This window comes from Sardina pilchardus, chromosome 12, assembly GCF_963854185.1.
Source record: "Sardina pilchardus chromosome 12, fSarPil1.1, whole genome shotgun sequence".
Classification (NCBI taxonomy): domain Eukaryota; kingdom Metazoa; phylum Chordata; class Actinopteri; order Clupeiformes; family Clupeidae; genus Sardina; species Sardina pilchardus.
The window spans coordinates 3,664,929-3,678,590 of NC_085005.1; the positions used below are offsets into that span (position 1 = coordinate 3,664,929).

Below are 13,662 nucleotides of genomic sequence, written 5' to 3' on the forward strand. Positions count from 1 at the left end.
CCGCTGACCTATGGTCTGTCCTTGTGAGGACAATGATTGACTGAGCTGTTGCTTTGTTAAATAAAAAAGTTTACAAGGCCTATTTGCAGTGGCTGCATCTGTCACAACATGGAAGCACATAAAGCTCTCCTAATATGTGCACTCCTCTGGACAGGTAGGACGGACGGAAACATACAGATGTTAATAGCAAAGTTAAGCAAAGATGTCTGAGATTCTGTCAAACATGTTTGAATACTTATGCTGCCTTGTTTTCTGTGGTCATCCAGATATATTGATTGTAGGTAGTTTGTAGCCTGTTGTTTAGGGGAAATAGTCAATACATTATTTTGATGTTATTCAAGTTCAATATAGAACAAAAAAAGCAGAGGGTAGATGGAATATGTATGTTGATTTATGTCAATGACTGATTAATGTACTTTATGTGTGAAGGGCACATATTTATTTATTGTAAAATGTATCTTATTTATTTATTCATTCCATTACTTTTTAATACATCACTGAAGTCACTGGAGTATTCACACAAGGTCTGCGGGCATATGTTAAGACCGATGGGGCTTTGATTCTGTCACCGGTGAAGAGGATGTACTCTGTGAGAACAGCCACTGAGTGTGCAGCGAAGTGTGATGCAGAGACAACCTTCACCTGCAGGTACATCATATTCAGGTGTCTTGCTTTTCTGTTATCCAGCTTGGACTGAATGATTATTAATCACCTCACACTTTCCACAGATCGTTTGTATATGAAAAAGAAGACAGAGACTGTCAGACTATCCCAGGTAACGCAAAAGTCAAGCCTTTATACTGGAGAGCAAGTGCAACACTGTATGAGAAGAAAGGTGAGATATCTAACTTCAATCAAGACTGAAACTTCTGATTCAGTACAATGTGATGCATTTGTCCTTGTGCTATATGCGTATGCAGTTTATTCATCTAAAAGAAACTGAAATAATATCCCTTTTGGTCCTCTTAGAGTATTTAAAGGAATGTGTCGACGGTATTGGAGTTGATTACCGAGGTACCAAATCCACAACAAAATCAGGAAGAACATGCCAGCAATGGACCTCAAGATCTCCACATCCGCCCAAGTTGGTATATTCTCTCTGACAATCGGATCTCACTATTTACTAGCTGTACAGTACCGCATAGTGGGACCATAGTGGGTATAACCGCCGCTGCCACATGCTGTTGTCACTTGCTTTGCATATTTCATATTGCTCAACAAATTTCCCATGTTCTCCCCATGGCCTACTCCTGCAAATCCTACTTACAGTAACTGCAAGTCACACTTGGATCTCCTTCCTACTCTTGTAACTCTTTGGTTACTTTGGTTTGTACCTGTGTGCTTGTGTATGTGCATGTGTGTGTGTGTGTTTGTTAGAGAGAGAGAGAGACTGTGTAAATCCATAACAGAAGTCTGCAGTAAGAGAGAAAAGATACTTTGCTGACACCCTAATGCGTGTGTGTGTGTGTGTCGTGTGTGTGTGTGTGTGTGTGTGTGTGTGTGTGTGTGTGTGTGTGTGTGTGTGTGTGTGTGTGTGTGTGTGTGTGTGTGTGTGTGTGTGTGTGTGTGTGTGTGTGTGTGTGTGTGTGTGTGTGTGTGTGTGTGTCTATGTCTGTGTCTGTGCAAATTAGATATTTCCACCAACATACTGTACCTCAAAAATGTCTTGCACAGTGGTTCCGTGAGAACTGCTTTAGGCCTACCCAGCTTTCGAGGGCTTATATGCACGTCGGGAACCAAATCTTCCATTCCTTATAAATCTAGTGGAGCTACAGTACGTGCCCAGGTGTTCTGGGTTCCAGGAAATCTTCCGTTCGGCGCTAGCGCTAGTGCCGGTAGTAATTAAACACTAACTAACACTAACTAAACTCTCATTTCAGTGGCTTTCTTTGAGTGACTTCTGATCTGCTCCCTTACAGTATGACTCCTCAGAGATATCCAAAGGCTGACCTGGAGTCCAACTACTGCAGAAATCCAGACAATGATGCTGGTGGACCCTGGTGCTACACTATGGATCCACAGAAGAGATGGGAGTCCTGTGGTGTCCAGGACTGCTCTAGTATAGGTAGGCAATGGCAAACTGTCCTTACAAAACAAAGTCTCCAGGCTTGGGCTGACCTCTTTATGGTGGATCTGAATATCTAGAGCATGTTGTGTCAGCACTCACACATTTTTGGCATTCCAACACAGTGGTTTAGTTTACCAACAAACAGGTGGGCACAAATACATCAAAAACTGTTTCATTACAAACTACAAATATTGGCTCATAATATGTAACAACATGAAATACAAAATACTCATTTGAAAAATATATATTTAATGAAAATACAAGTATTTAGTCATTTGAAAATACAAAAATACATGACAATAATCATGGTATACCAACTTTTAAAAGAAAAAGAAAATTATTTGAAACGTATCCCCAAGACACAAGAAATACTATTTTTTGATTGGCTGCCATAGGGCTATTACAGTAATTCTGTATATAGAAGCTCCTTTGAAGTAGATCTGGTGAAGTAAATTCATCACCGTCTCATATCAATAACGACAAGCAAGCTTTGCACAGTGGAATCATCTACTGTGGTGGAAAAACTCAGACCAACCAGTCTATTTTAAGACCAAATTAATTAGCACACTGAAAGCCACACGCTTGAGACGAAGGTGGCCTTTGCATGGGAACCAGGTGCAGTGTTTCACCTGCAACATACCTATCAAGTACACTGAGAAATTGCAAACATCAAATGCAAGACACTGCCGATTAATTAAAAAATGGCAAAAAAAAGAAAAAAATTCAACCAACTTCTAGTACTGTATATAACACCACCTGATAAAATAAGCTTGTAAACTGCATGATAGCTTTACACAAGATAACTTCAATCTCAAAAATGTAAGGTTTATTATAACCCTAAACACTGCAGTTGAAATGTGTTGGAGTGGGCATCACAAACAATGGCAATGTCTTCCGATTTGTATCAGGTTAGGCTAAATATTGACCATTTGCAGACACGTGACGGCGCCATGCTGGACGGCAAAAAGATAAGAGATATGGGCTACAGCAAATTACATTATGATGAAGTGAAGACCATTACTTTATCATCTTTGTAGTTCAATGTGTTGCTGTGTTCAGGGTCTGGTAGTCATAAAAACATGCCAGTGGTGTTGTAAGATGTAAGAATGGGTTATGATCACAAATTCAAATAGTTTTGGGTCATTCTGTGCCAAATCACCCAGTGGCTGACAGGTAACCCTCTGCAAAAAAATCTGGAAAAACAATCACAGGTGTAGACCAAATATATGCATAAATATTGAATAGTATACCTGTATCACTAATGGTTCCAAAACTACAGCCCTTTGAAGCTTCAAGTCATTTTAAGCATTGTGGTGAACCATCCTTTTTGCTCAACTTGTAACATTATTGTCTCCTTTGGTATTTCACACACTTCAGTGAAACTATGCGAATAGAAGCACGTTTTCCTGTTGAATTAAGAAAATCCAATCAGATCAGACGTATCTTGTGAAATGTCCCCCCTACTGTGGTGTAAAAGTTCAGACCAACCAGTCTATTTTAAGACCAAATTAACTAGCACAGTGAAAGCCACACGCTTGAGACGAAGGTGGCTGTTGAACACAGGGTTCCCACAGTCAAAACCACAAAGTGGGACAGCCTAACTACTGTAAGTCTATATGCCAATGCAACACTGAGCAGTAGAGTGAATGTATATTCTGCAGAATATTTAACTCAATTTGAGCAAAATCTGAGGCTGGAGCAGCTGATATCTTGGCAAACCAATCAGGGATGCGACATCAATTAAAATATTATTTATAAAAAACTATTTATCTTTCAATTCTCCATGTAGGCATAGTGACATATAAGACATGAAACAACATAAGACATATAAGACAGGACAGAAGAAAGAACAGGACAAACAGGGGTGTTAGGGATAGTCCCAGGATTCTAGTTAAAAGGCGAATAGTCTCCTGTTTGGCATAGGGCAGCCATTCAAAAACTCTATATACTGTAGGACATGGGTAAAGTCTTCTACAGTTGGCTTTCCTTAGTGTTGCCTTGTCGTGCAGTGATGTCAACGACTGAAGAGGACACCTCAACAGGCACAAGCAGGTGGTAAGTCAAGGATCAGCAAGACTAGTTGTCGGTAGTGCTATGAGCGGAGATGTTCTCTGAAGAGCTGGATCTTCAGAAGTTTTTTGGAGATGGAGAGGGATGTCCCTGCTCTAGTAGGAACTGGTAGTGCATTCCACCTATGCGGAAAAAAATACATGAAAAAAGTTTGGATTGGCCTGAGCCAATGGTGGCAGAGCTAGACGTTGTTTGTCTGAGGAGAGCGAGTCGGGTGGTAGCATATGCCTGTATGAAGGCCTTCAAATAGGTGGGAGCAGAGCCGGAGATTACTTTGTGGGAAACCTTCAATTCTGGAGGATAGCTTCCTCAAGAAATACTGCCGCTGTTGACATTTTTTAAGAATAGCCTCTGTGTTAGAGTTAAAACACAGTTTGTCAGTAATGGCAGTGCCCAGGTATTTGTATTCAAGGTCAAGGTCAAGGTTAGATTTATTGTGATTATTAGATTATTGTCATATATTGTAAGATACACAATAGGAATGCCTTACAAAAACAGACATAAAAATAGACATAGACATGACACTAGTGACAATAGATGCTGAGGTAGTAATGTTGAAAGTGCTGATGATATGCAGGCAGTGAGCAGTAAAATGCAGTAGACAAACATTTTAAAGTGCAAACAGTGCATCAGTGCATTCATTCCTAGAGTTCGAGCTGTGATTGAGTAGCCTGGCAGCTGTTGGGAAGAAGCTCAGGCGATGCCGGGACTTCACAGCTCTCGGGAGCCGTAGCCTTCTCCCAGAGGGGAGCATTTGGAAGAGGGCGGAGCCTGGATGTGAAGGGTCCTCCATGATCTTTCTTGCCCTCTTCAATGCCCTGGTGTTGTGGAGTGACTCCAGGCTGGATAGGGTGGTGCCAATCACCCTCTCAGCTGTGCGGATAACCCGCTGCTGTTTGGCCTTGTCCTTGGCTACTGCAGCTGGGAACCATGTGATGATGGATTCGATGATGGTAGTGTAGAACCGGGTTTGTATTGACTTGGGCAACGTGCATTTATTTAGCTGTCGCATGAAGAACAGCCGCTTGTGTAACATAACTTCAACTGGTTGTCCATGGATTGTAAGTACAGTCCTGCATCCTCCATGCTTGTTGAAGTCAATGAACAACTCCTTGGCCTTTGTAACATTTAGCTCCAGAAAAAGAGCTATCACACCATTCCACAAAAGACAGCAATCAGCAAAACAAACATTACAGCCTGAGATAAGCAAAAAAAGAGCTGACTGACTGACTCATTACAAACCCTGACTGCCAACATGGGGAACAAACAGAATAACATTTTGGTGTCCCGATATACAGAGCACCTTACAGGCAAAATATGTTTTTTGCCACATAGAGCAATATCTTCTCACTGTCCGCTAGCTGCCTGTCCCCTGAACACACTGAAAAAAAAATGCGGTCTCTGAAGACATTGCGGGCTCCACAAATGGAAACAAACTGGTGCAACCTCCACCACGAAACATAACAGTGTTCCAGTCAATAACCGACGAGATGTGCGTTTAGGAGAGCTTCAATAGCACAGGAGGGAGGGGGAGGGAGTACCGAGCTAGCTCTCTGTTTTGTTTGAACGTCAACAGTGACATTGGCCAACATTAGAGCACCCTTAACCTGGTAGAGAAAACGCCACTCTGTTTTGCTCCAAAGAGTCTTTGCATCAGTCATAGCATAAATCCTCTCGTCAAATCCATTAAATGGTTTTAACACTGTCCTGTAGTGAGAGTGATCATCAGGTATTAGGTACTCAAGGGTTATAGGTAGTATAAAACTACATTTGTTTTTTTTCCAATCCTGCAAAATACAAAATGACAAAATGTGCTAATGTAATTAACTATTTAAAATGTATATAATTAGAATGCTGCCCATGTCTGCCAACAAACAAGTAGCCTCTGAATTTCAAAGACACAGCTCTAAATATTTCTACCGAGGTGATGAATATCTGATTCTGAGGAGCTACAGCGGCCCCTTTTTTTCCAATTTTGCTCTGATGCTTTATTTTTATGCCTCTGAGTGAGGGTTTTTTGCAAACCACCAATCAATACCATGGTTTAACGTTTTATTGGTCTTGGTCTTATGTCGTCTTTTGACTTGACTTGTCCTCTCACGATAAATGTGCTTTTGTGTCAGTATCAGACTCAGTATCAGACTGCATGCACTGCAGTGGGGAAGACTACAGAGGCAACATCTCAAGAACACTATCAGGATCTACCTGCCAACGATGGGACTCTCAAACTCCCCACAGTCATGGCTACATTGCCCCACTGTGAGCATGCTATCTGTAAACACAAACATGATCAATGTCATTTTCTCACATATGGACAATACTTATGAATAATGTGTGTGTGTGTGTGTGTGTGTGTATGTGTGTGTGTGTGTGTGTGTGTGTGTGTGTGTGTGTGTGTGTGCGTGTGTGTGTGCGTGTGTGTGCGTGTGTGTGTGTGTGTGTGTGTGTGTGTGTGTGTGTGTGTGTGTGTGTGTGTGTGTGTGTGTGTGTGTGTGTGTGTGTGTGTACGCTGTTCTGTACAGACTTCCTGATAAACACCTAGAGGAGAACTACTGCAGGAACCCCGATGGGGAGTCAAAGCCTTGGTGTTTCACCACTGACCCCAGACAGCGCTGGGACTTCTGTAACGTCCCTCAGTGTGGTGGTGAGGCCCACTTCTCCTGTCATAGCCATTTATGTACTATGCCCTCTGTGATCACATGTGCCCTTAAGTGCTACACACACTCAGCACTATCGATTCACTCTGGCTCTTACAGTCAGGCAAGCTCACGTAGCCCGGCTGAGCGAATCCTAGGTGAATCCTGACCTACTTCCCATTGTCCCATTGCATGTTCACTGGTGAGGTGCAGGAATACTGACCTGACTTTTGTTGTTCATGAAGACTCTGATCCTCCAGAGACTGAGGAGGAGTCCACCTGCTTCACTGGTGACGGCACTGCCTACCGCGGAAGCGTGTCTAGAACGGTCTCTGGGAGAACCTGTCAGACATGGTCATCTCAGGCTCCGCATAAACACTCATTCACACCAGAAAACCACCCATGCAAGTAAGAGGGTCGGGGGTTTGCCATCATGTGATCTAAAAGAGACTTACCAACTTGCTTGTTCCTTTAGTACAATTTCCAATTTACACAATGTCTTTTCCCCATTGAACATGTTTAACGAAAATGTAACACTAGCAAGCTGAGGTGTAATGTTGAACTTTCTTCATTAGAGGACTTGAGGCAGATCACTGCAGAAACCCCAACAAGGAGAAAAGTCCCTGGTGCTACACATCAGACCCTGGGACGAGATGGGAGTACTGCAAGGTGACCAGATGTGGAGAGGGTCAGTCACAACATGTCTGCAAACCACATAATGCTCTCTCCATGTCATATGTGGAATAGCTACGCTGGATGAAAGAATGAATGGAAATGAATTGCAAAAGATCGCAAATTACTGCTAAATCTGATAAAGAAAAGCTAACCAACCCTCAATGAGGGCCCCATCATGTTGACTGATCACTGCAAATGTATGTATCCCACAGAAGAGCTTGTTGCCCCTGAGGTAGTGGACTGCTATGTTGGTAATGGTGTCTCGTATAGAGGGACGACAGCAGAGACTGTTAGTGGGAAGACGTGCCAGGCCTGGTCATCCATGGCTCCTCACCGCCATCTCAAAACACCTCAAGCCTTTCCACATGCGTAAGACAACAACCACCAGTGCTCTATTTCAATGTTGTGTTCTCTGTTTCCATACTCACACGACAATGATCATGTCAGAGAATATACTAACATGGCAATGTGTTGCAGTCAGAGCAGTCCAAATTGTCTTAGTTGACATAGAGTAGTGGTTTCTCACTAGGAAACAGATCAAATTATTTTATTTTAACTTAGTGTAAGTCAAATACTCTGCAGAGTACCAACCTAAGAATAACAGATTATATATGGCCTTCATACCTGCTCAAAAAGCACCACATTTGGATGTTGTTTTGGTCTCCCTCCTGCTGTATCAGTGACCTACAGGGGAACCTGTGCCGGAACCCAGAAGGAGACCGTGCTCCTTGGTGCTACACCACCGACCCCTCAGTTCGCTGGGAGTTCTGCAAACTGGTGAAGTGTCCCATTCACAGACCAGTCCAGATGGAAGGACGGGCGCTAGGTCCAGAAGAGAAACCCACTGAACCAGCTGTGTTCGACCTCCCAATCAAAGGTGAGAAGGTCGTCACTCTTTCCTTCCGGATCATTTGTTGTCTAATTACATTTTGACTGCTCACACATAGCCATGTAACTTCATATAACTTTCTTGATCGATTACCTCACATTCTCCCTTCAGACTGCAAGGTAGGGAACGGGATAGATTACAGGGGTTCGACATCTACCACTCTGACAGGCATTACCTGTCAGGCTTGGAGTTCCATGGAGCCCCATCCCCATGCAAGCTTTACTGCTGAATCACACCCTGACAAAGGCTTAGAGGGAAATGTAAGTCATTGTCTATATTTGCATACTTGTTTGCATACTTTGTTTAATAGGTAAATTCTCTCTGAAGATGAAATTAGATGAAATTAGATATCAATGAAATTGCCATGCATTGAGCTAATTGATAGTTTAACTTTGAAGAAAATGTAATAATTCCTCTTTTAGAACCTCATGAAATGTAGATTGTGTATATGTCATCATAGGAATGTCGGAACCCAGACAGTGATGTGAATGGACCTTGGTGCTATACTATGGATGAAAAAAAGAAGTGGGACTATTGCCAGATCCCAGACTGCTGTATGTCTATCCTTTTCATGTCCTTACATTTTCACAAAAAAGCTAAGACCAAGCAGTTTTGATTACCTGCTAAATGGGGAAGAAAATGATCCAGTGATTTGTCCAATGATCCAATGACTTGCCAGGGCTTAATAGACAGCCTGGATCACTAATAGTGATGAAATTTGTATGGAAATGATGGAAATAATGATCTTAGAATATGATAATTGTGATGTGTTTCATCAGCTGAGCACAAATGCGGACATCCACAGGAGTTGCCAATACGATGCTTTGGCCGCATAGTAGGAGAATGTGTAGCCAGACCTCACTCTTGGCCATGGCAAGTCAGCATACGGACCAGGTACACATATACAAATATAATCTGTGAACACATGCGGTGATATTTATCTTTATGTGTCTTCATTTTAGCAGCAATGAACATCAATCTTAGCGGTATAAACTAAAGTGTACTTACAAACTTTCCCATCCAATGAGAACAGACCCTATTTGTACCACTGCAGAAGTTTGCCACCATGATTAGGTCATTAGGTCGGGTCATTTATGAGCTACACCATTGGTTCCATTAAAAAAGTGAAAAGGACCATAGGGCGAAACTACTCTGAACTACTGTACACGCCAGGTTCAACTTCAAGAGCCCCCCTCAATGTTGTGTTGTATTTATGTTATGATTACGGCCTTGCCTTGCAGTCCATGCAGTACCATGGTGGTTCTGTTGACAACTTACTGTTTTTGACAGCTCTGGCACTCATATCTGTGGAGGAACTTTGATAGAGGCACAATGGGTTCTGACAGCTGAACACTGTCTTAGGTGAGAGATTCAGTAGTTTATCCAATTCTTCCTCAGACTTTGCTTTTAATGTGGTGATCTAATCTCTGACGTACACTACATGTTCATTTTTTTACAGGCATAGAGGGCGTGGGCCATCTGCGTTCAGGGTATATTTGGGAATCCATTCAGAGAGTGGGACTGAATCATCAAAGCAAGTAAGGGAGATTGAGAAACTCATTCTTGAACCAGGAGGAAAAGACATTGCTCTTCTCAAGCTTGAAAAGTATGGTATTAGTAATATTTCTATTTTTAAACCAAAATGTCTTTACTTTCCAGTATTAGTGTGGTGGTGGTTGACTGACGGACTAGTTGCATGATTGATTGGTTGATTGAATAGTTAGTGACGGTGAGATATAAGGTCTGAATGTGGTGACTAGGTTTCCAGTATAAGGTCTTAATGTGGTAAGGTACATGGTCTTATGTGAGGTACAAGGTCTTAATGTGGTGAGGTACAAGGTCTTCTTATGTGAGGTAGAAGCTCTTATGTGCTAACCTGACTTTCGCCAGATCCTGTAGTTCGCTGTCTGCTTCACACAAGGATCTGGGACTTCTCGATAGGAGATGTATTTATGAACGCGGGTCCTTGTAAAACATCCTCGCATGTGATTTGATAAACCACTTGTCTGTTATCTTGAATGACGTGCTAGGCTTCTTCAAGCTCTTGCCAAACCCGGTCAGAAGAAGAGTAAAAACATCCTTGCCACCAATAAATGTCTTCAAAACTATTGTTTAATCTTTTAAAGAATGAATACTCGATAGATTCGACAAAACGGTTGAAATAGCCGAATCAATGTCAGCACAAGACTCCTCGCTGCGTGCCGCCATTGTTGTTTGAATCAAACACTCGCTTCGGCGTTCCTGATTGGTTTATCATTTTTTGATCACTGGAACGAGTTTGGATTGCCCTCGAGTCCAGACCCTTGTGTGGAGCTCAGCGAAACGCCTCTGGTGGAGCATGGCGGAACTACAAGGGTCTGGCGAGAGTCAGGCTACTTATGTGGTGAGGTACATGGTCTTATGTGAGGTACTACATGGTCTTATGTGAGGTACTGTACATGGTCTTATGTGAGGTACATGGTCTTAATGTGGTGATTGTGGACATCCTGCTGGCATGGTGATTCCATCTGGCTACTTCAAATATTCTTGAAACGTAAAGTAATTTCACATCTTAGTGTGTTTACTTTTATTCCTAAAAAATGCAAGCAGTATTAATACCTGAGTGATATCATCAAGTTAACATTGAACCACTGACCTCAAGTGATGCACTCACAATTTAAGCAAATGCAGTCTTGTTATAATCTTTCAAGATTACATCCACTTAGCCATAAGCAAGGAGGGATCTTGATTAGCCAGTTCAAATCAGTCAAAGTTTAGTTGCATGTTAGGAGTAGGTTGAGTTTCAGAGATTTCTTCTCTTTTGTTATTGACATCATAATACAAATAGATCTTATCTCACTATGCCCATAATTTCTGCCATACAACATCTTTGGTTGCGCTCTGATGTTTTCAGACCAGCTGTCCTTAATGATAAGGTTTTACCAGCATGCCTACCAGAGAAGGATTACATTGTTCCAGCCAATACGGAGTGCTATATAACAGGATGGGGTGACACACAAGGTAAAGTTTGTAATGTTTGCCTTCATTCCATATCATTTAGAAACCGTATCCCTCAGAAAGTTATCCCTCATGTAAATTCGTTGTATTGACTTGGTTTCACAGGTACTGGTGGAGACGGGTTTCTGAAGGAAACTGGCTTCCCAGTCATTGACAACAAAATTTGTAACCAGCCTCTTTATCTGAATGGCCAAGTAAAGGACTATGAAATGTGTGCTGGAAATATTGAAGGAGGAACAGACAGTTGCAAGGTTCTTTAGAGGAATTGTCTTTCATACATTTGTTTAAATTAGTTATTATATATAATTTGTAATTATTCTCTGCATTTTTTATTTTTACATAAGCAAAACAAACTGACTTTTGTTTGATGTTACCTGGTATGTGCAATGCAAACATGCTTTACGAATATCTATAAAGATGTTGGTAGGCCTATCTGGTTTTGCAAATGAACTCTTATTTCATCTCTTATCAAGATGATTAGGTGGCCTTTTCCTTGATTTAATGGTGAGGTGTGATCTCTGTTTCAGGGGGACAGTGGAGGGCCGTTTGTATGTGTCCATCAGGCGACTTTCATTCTTCAAGGAGTGACATCATGGGGGCTTGGCTGTGCAAGACCTATGTCTCCAGGGGTATACGTCAGAGTGTCCAAATTTGTCAACTGGATTGGAGAAGAAATGCTAAAAAACAAATAAGAAGTGTAGTGTCTGATCAAATAAATTTCACTTTAGATTTGGACATGATTCTCTGTGGGTCACTTTTATTCCTTGATGTTAAAAAGAAGGACATTTAGGTGCTGTGTCCACCAATTGCGTTTTTTACAGCCAGAGCGCCCAAAACCTCCTCCTCTCGGCGCTTCGATAAGTGTTTATTGTTGCTAAGTTACCAAAACCAGTGACGGTTTATAACGAGAAGTGCCATTGACGAGCCCGGCGCTGTTCTAAAAGTTGAACAGATTTCAACTTTGAGCGCTCTGAGCGCTGCGACAAAAAACGGTCGGCGCCGGCGTTTTTTTCCGCCGAGGGCGCTCAGCGCTGTGAGCGCTGAGCTACATAGACTTAACATTGAAAATTGTCGCCGTCGGCGCAAAAAACGCGTTTGGTGGACACAGCACCTTAAAGTGTTATTCTACTGTAACATCCAACACACAAACAAACTCACTAACTAAATGACCATTAAAGTGGAATAGAACACTACAGTATGACACTCAACACATTCAGATCACAACACCAAATGGTACTGATATTGTTCTTCAATAGACAATATACATAGTTTATCATACTGTATGTTTTCGAGTAGCCTACATGAACATTTTGACATGAATGAGTAAATAGTCATAGCAGTCACCCCATGATATGGGTCTCATGAGCAACCTACCGCTCTCATCTTCTGGTGGTGGTAGACATCTGCCATGTAAGGGCATAGTGTTCTGATGTTCATTCAGGGAGGCTTCCTCAAATGGCTGGCACAGAACAGGCACCACAGAACATATGACCTTTTGTGGTGTGCCAATTACTCTCACTGTGAAAATCACTGCATACCAGGTGAGCAGAAAAGGCTCTGCAGATAGAAAGATGCTATGAAACAATTTGACTGGTAATCACAATGGGAAGGAGAGGCGGAAATGAAGTGATTTGTGCTACAGGCTCCCCCTGTATGCCTCTGGGTTTGTCCTTAGACTTACAGCTTTGATATAAGATGAGATTAAGACAGGGTTTGCAATGCTGAATGACATTTATGTACGTACTGTACAGTATGTTTATGTTTCTTAGCAGATGCTTTTGACCAGCAATTTGCCACCAAACTTATCCAATGATGGCTGTGAGCTTCTGGTGACAAACCTAATTTGCATATGATATTTCTGCAACATTGCCAAAAGTTAACCACAACTGTTTGCCAGAGACCTAATTTGCACGCAAAAATATGACCTTGCTGCAAATTTGCGGCAACTGTTCAACAGCAACCTGAAGCTTCTGTAAGGGAATGTGTAAATAGTAATTATGTTCGTATTAGCTAAGATGACAAGTAACTGCTGACCTTTTCTTCCTGTTCTCACTAGGACAAAGACTGACTGAGGGAGAGGTATATCTGACATGGTTAACTAAAAATGTATTCACAAGATGGACAGACACAGCTTTTTTCAGTTTTTAACTAGTGTTTAGACATCATTGCATCATCATTTTGTCAGTGAATACACAAAACTTGGGTCTACTCTTGCCACAGACATTGAAACTAACTCAGGTAGATTCTGCTAAACCACATTCCCTGCTATACTCACATTTTGCAATTCTAAAGCATTAGTTCTCTTATAGACACAAGATTCAGAACTG

General features: G+C 41.8%; 1 protein-coding gene across 1 annotated transcript in view; it reads left to right on the forward strand.

Annotated features, from left to right (window-relative positions):
• plg (plasminogen) overlaps window positions 1-13,662 on the forward strand; it is a 26,397-nt gene continuing 12,735 nt past the window's right edge. Inside the window, exons 1-19 of the mRNA XM_062551294.1 lie at window positions 1-154; window positions 504-648; window positions 729-835; window positions 970-1,084; window positions 1,920-2,065; window positions 6,262-6,397; window positions 6,661-6,782; window positions 7,020-7,182; window positions 7,350-7,462; window positions 7,662-7,818; window positions 8,130-8,326; window positions 8,450-8,598; window positions 8,799-8,892; window positions 9,118-9,232; window positions 9,629-9,700; window positions 9,798-9,944; window positions 11,232-11,338; window positions 11,441-11,586; window positions 11,863-12,019. Of these exons, the coding sequence (XP_062407278.1) occupies window positions 109-154; window positions 504-648; window positions 729-835; window positions 970-1,084; window positions 1,920-2,065; window positions 6,262-6,397; window positions 6,661-6,782; window positions 7,020-7,182; window positions 7,350-7,462; window positions 7,662-7,818; window positions 8,130-8,326; window positions 8,450-8,598; window positions 8,799-8,892; window positions 9,118-9,232; window positions 9,629-9,700; window positions 9,798-9,944; window positions 11,232-11,338; window positions 11,441-11,586; window positions 11,863-12,019 (2,434 nt within the window). The 5' untranslated portion in view covers window positions 1-108. The remainder of the gene's footprint in view (window positions 155-503; window positions 649-728; window positions 836-969; window positions 1,085-1,919; window positions 2,066-6,261; window positions 6,398-6,660; window positions 6,783-7,019; window positions 7,183-7,349; window positions 7,463-7,661; window positions 7,819-8,129; window positions 8,327-8,449; window positions 8,599-8,798; window positions 8,893-9,117; window positions 9,233-9,628; window positions 9,701-9,797; window positions 9,945-11,231; window positions 11,339-11,440; window positions 11,587-11,862; window positions 12,020-13,662) is intronic.